The 12,751-nt window shown below is 38.5% G+C and overlaps 4 protein-coding genes across 8 annotated transcripts in view; 2 read left to right on the top strand and 2 right to left on the bottom strand.

The window, feature by feature from the left end:
* Positions 1 to 369: 369 nt before the first annotated feature.
* On the bottom strand, positions 370 to 2,332 carry LOC108117290 (luciferin 4-monooxygenase). Its single transcript, XM_017229645.2, has 2 exons — positions 1,629 to 2,332; positions 370 to 1,496 (listed from the first exon to the last, which is right to left on the bottom strand). Exons 1-2 carry the CDS (start codon positions 2,294 to 2,296, stop codon positions 536 to 538), a joined length of 1,629 nt encoding a protein of 542 aa, XP_017085134.2. The 5' UTR covers positions 2,297 to 2,332; the 3' UTR covers positions 370 to 535.
* Positions 2,333 to 3,083: 751 nt separating this feature from the next.
* Positions 3,084 to 4,970, top strand: LOC108117076 (luciferin 4-monooxygenase-like). The gene is made up of 3 exons (XM_017229248.2): positions 3,084 to 3,345; positions 3,406 to 3,917; positions 3,981 to 4,970. The coding sequence occupies exons 1-3, from the start codon at positions 3,202 to 3,204 to the stop codon at positions 4,936 to 4,938; spliced, it is 1,614 nt and encodes a 537-aa protein (XP_017084737.2). The 5' UTR covers positions 3,084 to 3,201; the 3' UTR covers positions 4,939 to 4,970.
* Positions 4,971 to 5,894: 924 nt separating this feature from the next.
* LOC108117114 (luciferin 4-monooxygenase) lies at positions 5,895 to 8,573 on the top strand. The gene is given in 4 exon segments (XM_017229337.2): positions 5,895 to 6,936; positions 6,997 to 7,508; positions 7,572 to 8,424; positions 8,426 to 8,573. Coding segments are annotated over 4 exon segments (1,614 nt in total). The 5' UTR covers positions 5,895 to 6,792; the 3' UTR covers positions 8,531 to 8,573.
* A 13-nt stretch (positions 8,574 to 8,586) lies between these two features.
* LOC108117115 (glutamate-gated chloride channel) overlaps positions 8,587 to 12,751 on the bottom strand; it is a 37,685-nt gene continuing 33,520 nt past the window's right edge. For 4 of the 5 annotated variants that reach the window (XM_017229338.2, XM_017229339.2, XM_017229341.2 and 1 more), the window contains exons 12-13: positions 12,499 to 12,615; positions 8,587 to 12,275 (exon numbers count right to left, since the gene is read on the bottom strand). In XM_017229338.2, coding sequence (XP_017084827.2) covers positions 12,266 to 12,275; positions 12,499 to 12,615 — 127 coding nt within the window. In that variant the 3' untranslated portion in view covers positions 8,587 to 12,265. Of the gene's footprint in view, positions 12,616 to 12,751 lie in introns of all 5 variants that reach the window. The other variant, XM_017229340.2, reaches the window with a different exon arrangement.

Here is a 12,751-nt window from a genome sequence, read left to right as displayed (position 1 = left end):
AATTAATTAATAGTGGTGGGATAATAGGTAATTTGTTGAGATGCACTTTGTTTGTAACCTTAGAAAGGAATTTAACTCCGGGTTTTTATCTTATAATGCTTGATATCAGTCAGCAACACAAATTTTTAAGTGGTATGGCTTTTTTTCACTAACTCTAATTGACCGTGGTAAGTAATTGTAATCAACAATTTGGACGTTTTGATTAGTTATAGTCATTGTAGTTCAATAATAAGTGATTTTTATCAAAGAGCTGCAAATAGTATCTTTCTATTGAGTGTTACTTATGTTTCAAGTTCAATCAGATTCAGAGAGTTATGTTCAGCCAGAACTAAAACTAAAGCATCGTTTAACTGAGGGAAACATTTGAAAAACATGTAAATATTTTGTATTTATTAATGAACAGTGTAACTTATTAATGGGATGTGTTCAGTGAACATTTTATTGTGTTGTGGAAGTTCAACTTTGCCTCGTCATGGTTTACATTTAAACAAAGTTTATGCTTAGTAATTGTTGATTGAGGGATTATCAATATACTTTAAGACTGAGTCGCATCTCTCAAGTAGGCCGCCTTGACGGCTTGTCGATTGACCTTGCCGTTGGCGCTCTTTGCCAGTTGCTTAACAATCTGGACTCCACCATGAAGATGTTTAAACTGCACGGATACATTTTTCTTTACAAACTGTTCCACGTGCTTGGGATCTAGTTTACTGCCAGATCGCAGAACCACAGATGCTGCAGCGGCATCTCCCTCTGTCTCCCGAAAGATACCGAAAACACAAACCTCTGCAACGTCGGGCATCTGGGCGATTACTTCCTCCACTTCATGCGGATAGTACATCATGCCCAGGAACTTCAGCATATCTTTTTTGCGCTCCACAATGTGCAGGCAATGATCTTCGTCAAAGTAACCCACATCGCCGGTGTGATACCAACCGTCTGAATCTCTCATCTCAGCCGTTGCCTGAGGGTTTCCCACATATCCACTCCAGGGTTGTCCATTGTGGCAGAGGACCTCACCCAATCCTTTCGGGCCCTGCAACTGCCCCGAAGAGTCCACAATCCTTACCCGAATATTTGGCAAAAGGCGACCCACTGAAGTGGGTTTAGTTTGGGTGTTGTAGTTGTATGATATCAAAGTTCCCACCTCAGTCAGGCCATAGGCATTCCTTAGAATTCCAGATCCGTGGAGAAAGGACTGCATCTTCTTTAAAGTACCCACCAGGCAGTGACCACCAGCGAAGAGCAGATGCCTAAGACTTCTTAGCTTTTGTGCATTTGTGTTCGGGCAGTTGGCCAACATGGCCACATGGGAGTTGGCCATGATGGTCCAGGAGATCTCATGCTGCTGGCAAATGTCCAGGAAGTGAGCGGTGCTAAACATTTCACTGGAAATTAAACGAACTGTGCCAAAAACTCCAGCTGTTACCAGGGTTATGAGCCCCGTCAGCCAATCCAAGGTGCTGGGAGCATATTGAACGTCATCGGAGCCTAAGTAGCTAAAAAATAAATTGTGATCTGTTATTTTGAAGGGGGAGAGACTGATAGGTATTAAAAATAGTAAGATAAGCAATAAACTGTTTCGAAAGGACATTTTACACTGTTATAATTTTTAAAGCTTAAAAATCTACCTGTGAATCTCGAATAGCTTTCGGCTGTTTGACAGCGTCACGGCCTTGGGAGTTCCAGTGGTGCCAGAAGAGCATAGGATAGCCATGGTACGATCAACACCTCGTTGGAACTGCGCTGGTTCGTAGTCTTCAGGAAGGGGATTCTGCAACAGATCTGCCACACTCATCACACCCTGCAACTTTCCATTAACAGTCATAACTGGAGTTCCCAACGATTCTCCTATATCCTTGATCTTTTCGTAGTCCCCAATATCGCAGCACAAGATGCGTGGCTTGGTGATCTTATAGAGACTGGCAATGGTCTTTTGCTCCAAATTAGGATTAACAGCGTGGAAGGGAGTTCCGTTGAAGAGGCAGCCATAGGCCAAAGCGCCGACATTGGTGGTGTTACGGGCTATTAGTCCCACCAAGTCAGTTTCCTTTTTGAATCCTTGATCTCGAAGATAGCAGCCAACCTTGGATGCATTCTGGAGCATCTGGGAACGGGTCAGTCGCGTGTTATCCGTGTGCGAGATCTGGAATATCCTTTGGGACTTCCGTTGCAGCTGCCGGAAGATGATCTGGCCCACGGTCAGCTCATCGTTATAGAGACTCTGCTGGATGGAGCCACTCCACACCTTCTGATCGGGATCGTAGCTGGTCGCGGGATTGCCGTTAAGGTCCAACATCGTGATGCACGCACGGTTTGCAACTGTTGCACATTCGCCTGCCGACAGGTCTATTTAAAGGTCAGCGAAATTGGAAAAATTAGCCGGCAATTTAGCAGTTAAAGTGTCCGGATATTTAATTTCACCTATTGATTGCCAAGCCGTTCGCTTGACACGATATCACCGCGGAAAACCGTTTGCCAAATCAGATGATTATCAAACTGAGCTCGCAACACCGGGTATTTGTTATTAAATAAAACGTCTTTAAAGATGGGTCACATTTTAAGACTTTATAACTATTATTTCCGTGTTTATTAATTTTGAATTTTATAAGTTGAATTTTTTGTAAAAAAGATACAAATAACACTTTAGGGTAAATTTCAGAATATCAAACGATATCAAGATAAGCGTAATTTATAAATACATTAATTAAAATTGTCTAACGAAGTTTTTGTTTTTAGCTAAGCGCCACCTACTTGGTTATTTCATGAACTATTTTGAGTTTTAGTATCTACATGTAATGTAATCTACATCTATTGAAATATACTACTTATTATCTTATTTACATGGAGTGTTATCTACATGTTGTTTTATTTTATGACCAAGTAATTTTACGTACATTGCTTACGAGTTTGCATGCTCGAGACTCTCGAGTCGAAAGATTCTGGGATGCAAATATCGTAAAATGGTTTAACGTTAGTTAAGAACTTCACCAGAAATGAATAAAACAGATTCCATCAAATTGCAAATAAATCTTATAGACCGCACCCAAAGTCTCTTATCTTAAGTTTTTGAAACTTTCAGCATCTGTTAGACGTCTTTTTATGATAAGCGTAAGTGACTGCTAAAATCTTTATAAAAGGGATATCGTAGTTGCGAGTATCTAACAGTTGAAATCTGACTTTAAAAAGTAAGCTACTACCAGAATGCCTTACATCCCAGCAAACTCCTACGATGGAGACCAGAATATTTGGAGTGGTGAGCAGGTCACTAATTACTTTGACCCACATCTGTCAATTGGACAGATCATTTTCCAAGAGATGCGGCGACACCCTCAGCTAATAGCTCAGGTGCGTACATACTTGAAAATAACCTTTTCAAGAAAGAAAATAGCATATTAATTTTTCTAGATTTCGGCTACGGAGGATTCGGTCCTGACCAGAAGGGAACTCCATGCCAATGCCATGCGTGTGGCCAGCTATATGCGAAAGGAGGGACTTGTTCAATCCGATGTGGTGGGAATTATTGGAAGGAACACCACACACATGCCTGCTGTGGCCTATGCCTGCTTCTTCAATGGAATTGCCTTCCATTCGCTCAACATTACCTACGACCAGAATACCATTGAAAAGATCTACAACATAACTAAGCCTAGGATTATTTTCTGCGATGGAGATGAGTTCGCGAAGGTTCGAGCTGCCACCTCTCAACTGGATGTAAAGATTGTCACCATGCGCAATCATCCATCGGATTCCATACGGATCGATGAAGTTCTGGCCACTGACATTGAGGAAAACTTCCAGCCAGCCCATCTGGAACAGGGCAACGACCAGACTATGGCCATTCTCTGCTCATCGGGAACCACAGGAACTCCAAAGGCTGTAACTATTACCAATAGTCGGCAAATTCTCGCAGGAAACAAGTAAGATGCGAAGTACGTTATCTTGTGAATCTTTAAAACTATTACTTTCTTTTTCACCTCTAGTCATCTGACCACCGCTGATATTCAGTACTCCCACAACACCCTGGACTGGATTACTGGGCTCCTTACCACCATAACCTCCGGAGTATTTAGCACCACCCGAATTATTGCAGATAATGCTTTCGATCCTGCTTTTGCCATGAGACTCATCGAGCAGTACAAGGTTACGTGGATTATACAGCCGCCCTCCTGTATGGCCATGATGATTAATAGTCCTGAGTTTGAGACCTCCGATCTCTCCAGCCTTCGAACCTACATGTTCGGTGGATCCCGTGCTGCTGTGGAGTTACAGCAAAGTATTCGGAACCGTCTCAGTATTGATTGTCTGCAGTTTGGCTATGGATTTACGGAACTGGGCGCCATGGCCACCGTAAACTTCCACTTTGATGAGAAACCAGGTTCAGTGGGTCGTGTGCTGAACGGGTTAAGGCTAAAGATAATCAATAATGAGGGCGTATCTCTTGGTCCTGACGAAGTCGGAGAGATTTGCATCATGAATAATCAGCACTGGTCGGGATATTATGGAAACGAGGCGGAGTCCCGCTCCATCCGTGATCCACAGCGATGGTATCACTCTGGGGATCTGGGGTACATGGATCGAGATGGATTCCTGTACATAGTGGACCGCAAAAAGGAGATGCTGAAGTACCAGAACATAATGTACTATCCCAGTGATATTGAATGTATCATTTCCGAGATGCCCGAAGTGGCCGACGTTTGCGTCTTTGGAGTGTGGAGTAACATTTATGGCGACGAAGCAGCCGCTGCTGTGGTGAAGAAGATGGGCAGTGAACTGAAGGCCGAGAATGTTGTGGATTATGTGAGCAGCCGGACGGATTCCAAGTACAAGCAGTTGAACGGAGGAGCCATCATTGTGGAGGATCTGAAGCGCAGTGCCAATGGGAAAACCAATCGAATGGCCAACAAAGCTCACTTTTTGCATGTCTCGATGAGAAGCTAAAATATTTTGATTTATTGTAAAAAATTAAAAATAAATAAGAAAAGAATTTAAAGTTTGAGGTGTGTAAACGTTTCACAAACATCATTATTTTAGGAATTTTAGACCAATATTTTGTTTTTGTACCCGTTAATCCTATTTAAGTTAAGCAAGTGAAACGGGGACTGCTTTATTCTGCTGGTTTTTGGCATTCTTTACATTTAATGCAAAATGCTTTCAAAAGAAAGCACAAGGAGTTGGAAATGAAGTGGTGGGCATGTTGCAGAGTTCGTAAAACGCTAAATAACATGTTAGAAAGAGGTGGGAAAGCCTAGAAAGCGCAGAGGAGGGGACAGAACTTACTATGCCGAACATTTAGTTAATCGAAAAAGGGAAAACTTAAAAACTCCCCCGATACATGCATATTCTAGAGATGCCATCGCAACTAAAGCTGGTTTCGTCATATCATTAGTCACGTAAGCTAACCATAAAAACTACTTTGGTGAATCATAATTCGCAGTCGTATTAATATATATTGATTTTTATAATATATATTCACTGTGGAATTAATTTCCGTTAATCTATTGATATTAATATCAGAAGGTATTATACATTTATTTGAATAATATAACAAAGGTTTTGCCTTTAGCGCAGCGCCACCTATTTTTGTATCTAATGAACTAAGTGTAGTATTTTTATCTGCATTTAATGTTTATTTACATTTTACTTACATATAATGATATCTACATGACAGTTTATTTGATGTGTAGTTATAATATATTTTTTAACTATTTTCTTTAATTTATTTTCTATAATTTTGACTTGTTTAGCTTAAAAATTTCCTTGGAATTATCTATTTTATACAGACATTCGTGTAAAAACCCAACGTGTTACATTTAGTTTAGATTATTATTGTATAATAAATGTGCTTTTATATCACTTGCGTGTACAATGATTGGGTGTGCTATAATTTCCGGAGATATGTCCTTAATTTTCAAAAAGGAGCGTTTAGCAGGAGCTATGTACGTATTTTAAATGTTTAATAAACACTTTACCCCAAAACAATTCCAAAAGATGAATAATTTTAAAGTAGAAAAATAAAAACATAGAAATGTGCAAAATTTAAAACTTTTAGGGGGCTCGTTTTGGTTAAATTGGGGTTACCTTGCAGGTACAAAGAAACGAAAGTCGCCACCGCTTTGAAATTTCAGATAAAACTTATTCCCACGGTGAGATAATGCACAGATCGGGACCGAGATTGCTAACGTAGAATGAATTGCAATAAACTTGAGAAGACCAAGGAACGCCGATGATAGGACAGAAAGTTAAGCTGATATGTAATGAAAGCTCTTCATGGACTAAGCTGATAAGCATCTGGCAAAGAAGTCACCTGCAAAACAACATGTCCCGTGACTTTTATGAGGGCCAAGTAATTTTACGAACATGGTTTACGAATTTTCCTACATGAGAGATTCTGGAATGCAAATATCGTAAAATGTTTTGACGTTAGTTATGAATTTCACCAGGAATAAATGTATTTACAAGATTGAATTATAATAAGTTAGAAGTACGAGTATGTAATAAATTAATGACCGATAACGTTGTGAGATAAAAAGAAGAGTTTTACAACCTTCTATACAGATTCCACGATATTGTAAATAAATCTTATAGACCACACTGGAACAAGTCCCTTATCTTATATTTTTATATACTTCCAGCAGCTGTTAGATAATAGTTGTTGTATCTTTATTTGCTTTACCTCCCATCTTTTTATCTTTTTATGATAAGCGTGAATGCCAAGATCCAAATAAAAGGAAGATGGCAGTTGCAAAAACCCAACAGTTGAATTCTGACTTCGCAAGGTAATCTACTACCAGCATGCCTTTCACCCCAGCAAATTCCTACGATGGAGACCAGAAGATTTGGAGTGGTGAGCAGGTCACTAATTACTTTGACCCACATCTGTCCATTGGACAGATAATTTTCCAAGAGATGCGGCGACACCCTCAGCTGATAGCTCAGGTGCGTACATACTTAAAAATAACCTTTTCAAGAAGGAAAATAGCATATTTATTTTTCTAGATTTCGGCTACGGAGGATTCGGTCCTGACCAGAAGGGAACTCCATGCCAATGCGATGCGTGTGGCCAGCTATATGCGAAAGGAGGGACTTGTTCAATCCGATGTGGTGGGAATTATTGGAAGGAACACCACACACATGCCTGCTGTGGCCTATGCCTGCTTCTTCAATGGAATTGCCTTCCATTCGCTCAACATTACCTACGACCAGAATACCATCGAAAAGATTTACAACATAACTAAGCCTAGGATTATTTTCTGCGATGGAGATGAGTTCGCGAAGGTTCGAGCTGCCACCTCTCAACTGGATGTAAAGATTGTCACCATGCGCAATCATCCATCGGATTCCATACGGATCGATGAAGTTCTGGCCACTCCCATTGAGGAAAACTTCCAGCCAGCCCATCTGGAACAGGGCAACGATCAGACTATGGCCATTCTCTGCTCATCGGGAACCACAGGAACTCCAAAGGCTGTAACTATTACCAATAGTCGGCAAATTCTCGCAGGAAACAAGTAAGATATGAGGTAGTTTATCTTGTGAATCTTTAAAACTATTACTTTCTTTTTCACCTCTAGTCATCTGACCACCGCTGATATTCAGTACTCCCACAACACCCTGGACTGGATTACTGGGCTCCTTACCACCATAACCTCCGGAGTATTTAGCACCACCCGCATTATTGCAGATAATGCTTTCGATCCTGCTTTTGCCATGAGACTCATCGAGCAGTACAAGGTTACGTGGATTATACAGCCGCCTTCCTGTATGGCCATGATGATTAATAGTTCTGAGTTTGAGACCTCCGATCTCTCCAGCCTTCGAACCTACATGTTCGGTGGATCCCGTGCTGCTGTTGAGCTACAACAGAGCATCCGGAATCGACTAAGCGTGGATTGCCTGCAGAATGTTTACGGATTTACCGAGCTGGGCGCCATGGCCACTGTCAATTACCACTTTGATGAGAAACCAGGGTCGGTGGGTCGTGTGGTCAGTGGTTTAAGGTTAAAGATAATCAATGATGATGGTGCATCGCTTGGTCCTGACGAAGTCGGAGAGATTTGCATCATGAATAATCAACACTGGTCGGGATATTATGGAAACGAGGCAGAGTCCCGATCCATCCGTGATCCACAGCGATGGTATCACTCTGGGGATCTGGGTTACATGGATCGTGATGGCTTCCTGTATATAGTGGACCGCAAGAAGGAGATGCTGAAGTATCAGAACGTCATGTACTATCCTAATGATATTGAAAGTGTCATCTCAGAGATGCCCGATGTGGTCGAGGTATGTGTATTTGGAGTGTGGAGTGACGTCTATGGAGATGAGGCAGCTGCCGCTGTGGTGAAGAAAGTGGGCAGTGAACTGAAGGCCGAGGATGTTGTGGAATATGTGAGCAGCCGGACAGATTCCAAGTACAAGCAGTTGAAACGGAGGAGCCGTCATTGTGGAGGATCTGAAGCGCAGTGCCAATGGAAAAACCAATCGAATGGCCAACCAAGCTCACTTTTTGCATCTTAAAGAGAGAAGCTAAAATATTTTGTTTATTACTTAAAAAATTAAAAGTTAAAGTCTGAGATTTGTGTATTCTTTCATTTCGTTTTGCATCATTTATTTATAAACATTTCACAAACATCATTATTCTGGGGGTTTTACACAATTATTTCGTTTTTGTTTCCTGGTTTCCATTTTAGGATTTTCCTTCCTTTCGGGTGACAACAATTATTTCAACTATTTTTTGTAAAATTATGCTACTAATCTTTCACTTAGGCATTTGATTTGCTGTTTAAATTTCTCACCGACGGCCTTGATGTGTTATTAGCCGGGTCTATATGTTTACGTTTAGAATTTCATTTGTTTTGTGGTTTTTGGCGTTGTTTCTTTCTGGGCTTTTGGGTTATGTTCCAGGATTGGATTGGATTGGATTGGATTGGATTGCACTTCAGTGGAGTTCATGCGATGTCAAATTCCGAATCGATTCGGTCTTAAAGACTAAACTTGTGTGTCTTTGTGTGGGTGAGTGATCTTTGCTAAATCCTCTCATGTATGGGGATCATGTGCATGTCCTGACTTAGCTCTATAAAGTAAGGTGATTTGCAGTGTTTATTGATTCGCTATTCGATCGCCATCGATTCAAATGATTTGGTTTGTTTGTCGTTTTTAGTATATTTACACTTCTTCTCTAGAAATTATAGTTTGAGTTGCTTGATTGTTATTAATAGGGCCATGAGTCGCCCATATTTTCATTTTTTCTTTTTTGGTTTTGGAAGATATGTGTTATGATTTATCTAAATTTTAACTTGCAATTACTCAAACTCGTTTGCCCCTTCAAACTGTGCAAAGATTAGTTTTGTTTTTGACTTCGATTTGGGTGTCTTTTTGATTTTCTTCGTGTCGTTAGCAAAGATTAAACATCGAGTGGGTGGTGTAAGTGGTTAGTGAGTGATTGAGTTAGTGAGTGGTTCAAGTGAGTTCAGATAGTGGGTGGTGAATGCAATTTGCCGTGGCGCTTAGTAGCTTAGTTATGTGAATGCTTTTTAACTAGTCTGTTTTTTTTTCTCGAACTGCCTCTTAAGAACTACACATACGTTAACTTAGGATCTACTCGTTCGCATAGTTCATCTTCAACTTGACCTTCATCTCGTGTTTACATCGCATTGGTAAATGATTTAATCTCTATGCATCTCTTTTGTTAATCAAAACCTTTAAGTCTTTTTGGAACGCATCTATATATAATATATATATATATATAAAGTTGTGCACATTTCGTGTTTACGATTTCCCGTAGTTGTGTTTCTCGTTAACCTAACCATTAAATGACATTTACATGTTCTGACCCAAACTATTTACATTGAACTGGACTGCCGCTGCTAAACGATTTGCCGGGGAAAAAAATGATAATTGACCGAATTGGAGAACGGCAAACGAAGAGCAGCACACAACCTAAGTATGTTTTTCCACTAAAAATAAATGCCGAAATCAGTGTTTCGCCCACCCATTGTTCTTTATGATCTAATTTAATTGTTTTTTTCTTCCTTTACCATCATTGTGATTATTTTTCTTCTTCTAGTACATCAATCAACGCATTTCAATCAATTAGCTTCTTCCTTCTTCTTTCTTTCATTTTTTCTGAATCTTTTTCAAGTTCATCAACTATATGCTCACATTTAAAAACCCTGTATGTTCAATAGCTTCATATACAATACAACTATAGCCTAGAGTTATAGTTATAATTCGCGATCTCTTTCGATATTCTTTGACTATTTTTTTTTGGTTTCTCATTTTGCTTGGCACAACTTTTACAACATGAAAGTATCTATAAATATTATCCGATTTTCGGTTTGTTTTTTCTCTTAATGTTCTGATCGTACTTATGACGCTTGTTTAATGACAACAATTATTATGCAGGGTGCCTTTGTGTAGTGTCTCTATATATATTAGAATAAGTTTCAATTGATTTTTGATTTCGTTTTTTACGTTTAATTTCTTACCTTTAGATTATAAATGATAGCAAACGAAAAAGCATTTCCGAAACCAAAAAATATAATATTTAAAAACAATCATGAGAATAAAACAGGCTTCAAGTTAATTAAAAAATATTAGAAAACTACGAAAATATATATTTTATTTGATTTTATCTGAAGGATTTAAGTTGTTATTGTGGTTCTGGTTCTGGTTCTGTTTCTGTTGTTGCTATGTAGAATTCGCTTTATTCATAATTCTAAAATTAGAGCTGCATAGTTAATGGTGTCGGTTAGTGCATTTCTCTAGTTGGGATTGATATTTTCAGTGTGAAAGGATAAGGATAATATTTTTAGTTAAAAGAGAGGAAAATAGAGAGAGAGAGAGCTAGAGAGAGAGAGAGCTTGAGGAGGGAAGAAAGTGTGGGGAGAAGTCTCCTTGGCATACAAAAGGCACTTAAATAACCAAAGGTATTTCTTATTTCTTGGATATGAAAAGAATCGTACATCAAGATCTTGATCTTGATCTAATTTATGGCTTATAATACTGATCTCGATACGTTTATGTGTAGTATTCATTAAGTTTTCGTTAGGGACTTCTACTACATGATAAAATATTTAGTATTGTCTGTTAATTGGTTTATGGTTGGCATGTTGTATAATTTTTATTTTGTAAATCTAATTAAGGAAATTAACTAGCTAAGTGGCCTCTGGCGACCCAATACATAATTAGTTGATTGTAAATTTATTATAATATTCTAAGGATTCAAACCAAACAGGAATCAGAATTAGAGGGCTTTAATTAACCCTCTTCGAGTACAAGAACAATTTAACTACTATAAAAATTCAACTCTAAAATCAAAAGCAAGCCGTACTTAGTTATATTTATAGAAATAATTAAGAAAGTTTCTAATAAGGTTTAGATAAAAATAACTTGCAAATACCCACCAGTTTTAGTTTCAGTTTCAGGTGAACTTATTATCAGTTAAGAGTAGAGTTTTTTCTTTGGGCAAATAATGGGAAAATAAAAATTCTGTTTTTTTGGTTTTCTGTGTGCTTTGAAGGATTCTTCGATATTTTCGATTCGTTTTCGATTTTTTATTTACTTCGATGGTGAACATAATTAAATAGAATTTACCTAGATTCTCTCGCTTCGGTTAGTTGTTCGTTTATCGACTAAACTTAAATTTATCTACACGCTTTTTACAATTAGAATTGATTTAAACTAGTTCGCTTAAAACTTATTGTATGACATATTTACAAAACGTCGAATCATCTACGACCTCCGACCTCGCTCTTTGCGGCTTAACTAACTTAACGCATTTAAGTACAAATCAATTGCAATTTTGTTTAGAACTAAGCTAGAGTCCGGAACAAAACTCGATTATCGTCGATTACCAGCTAAAATAATTAATCAATTTGTAACAATTTGGAGCATCCTCAAAAACAAATCAAGTCAAACAAGTGTTGTGGTGTGAGTGTTGGTGTGTGTGTGTGTGTATCGTATTCATTATTCATAACATTATCTACTATGCAGTCACTCTTGATCAATTTAACTTACAATTAACTAGAATTTTGCCATTCATTTCATCAAAACATTATTCGTTTTTCTTTAGTGGAAGTGCCATGGAGCCTTGCCGGATACCGTTCTTAACTATACTGCACTTTTCCGAGACATAACCATACATATATAGTAGGTATATATATATATTTATATATAGCAGATAGTGTTCCTCGATCTCGTTAATGGTATAATTAGTTAATTTCGTATTAGATTCTACATAGCCACTGGATTTCAGAGACGCGCCTTAGAAGGTCCTTTAGTGGTTAAAACCATTCAATCAAGGTGTCAATCAAGAAATCAATCAAATTCGAAATGAAGCCAACAAAGCCATAAGCATACAACACAAAGCATGAAATGAAGACAACCGAAATGGAAAAGAATGAAAAAAAGAAATAGGTTAGTACATTCGTGTTGGCCAATAGCGCCAACTCTTCTATAAAGTAATTGGTTTTTTTGGCAATAGGTAACGGCATTTACTCATCCTCCTCCTCTCTGAAGAGATATGTGCTCCAGTAGACCAGGTTGAACAGGGCGAAGACCAGCGGGAAGGTGATCCGCGATATAACATCGATTCTCTTGGATCTAGAACATTGTCTTTGGATATTAAACAAGTACGAAAATGCAAATTAATTGATCATCTAAAGATTGGCTTTTTGATTTTTGTGATTACTTGATTGGTATTTCTTTGTTTTTTTTTTGTTTGTTTTTGTTTAAATTATTATTATTGTAT

This window comes from Drosophila eugracilis, unplaced genomic scaffold (genome assembly GCF_018153835.1).
Source record: "Drosophila eugracilis isolate 14026-0451.02 unplaced genomic scaffold, ASM1815383v1 contig_440, whole genome shotgun sequence".
Taxonomy (NCBI): domain Eukaryota; kingdom Metazoa; phylum Arthropoda; class Insecta; order Diptera; family Drosophilidae; genus Drosophila; species Drosophila eugracilis.
Note: the sequence above shows the minus strand (reverse complement) of the source record. Positions and strands in the feature narration are given on the sequence as shown.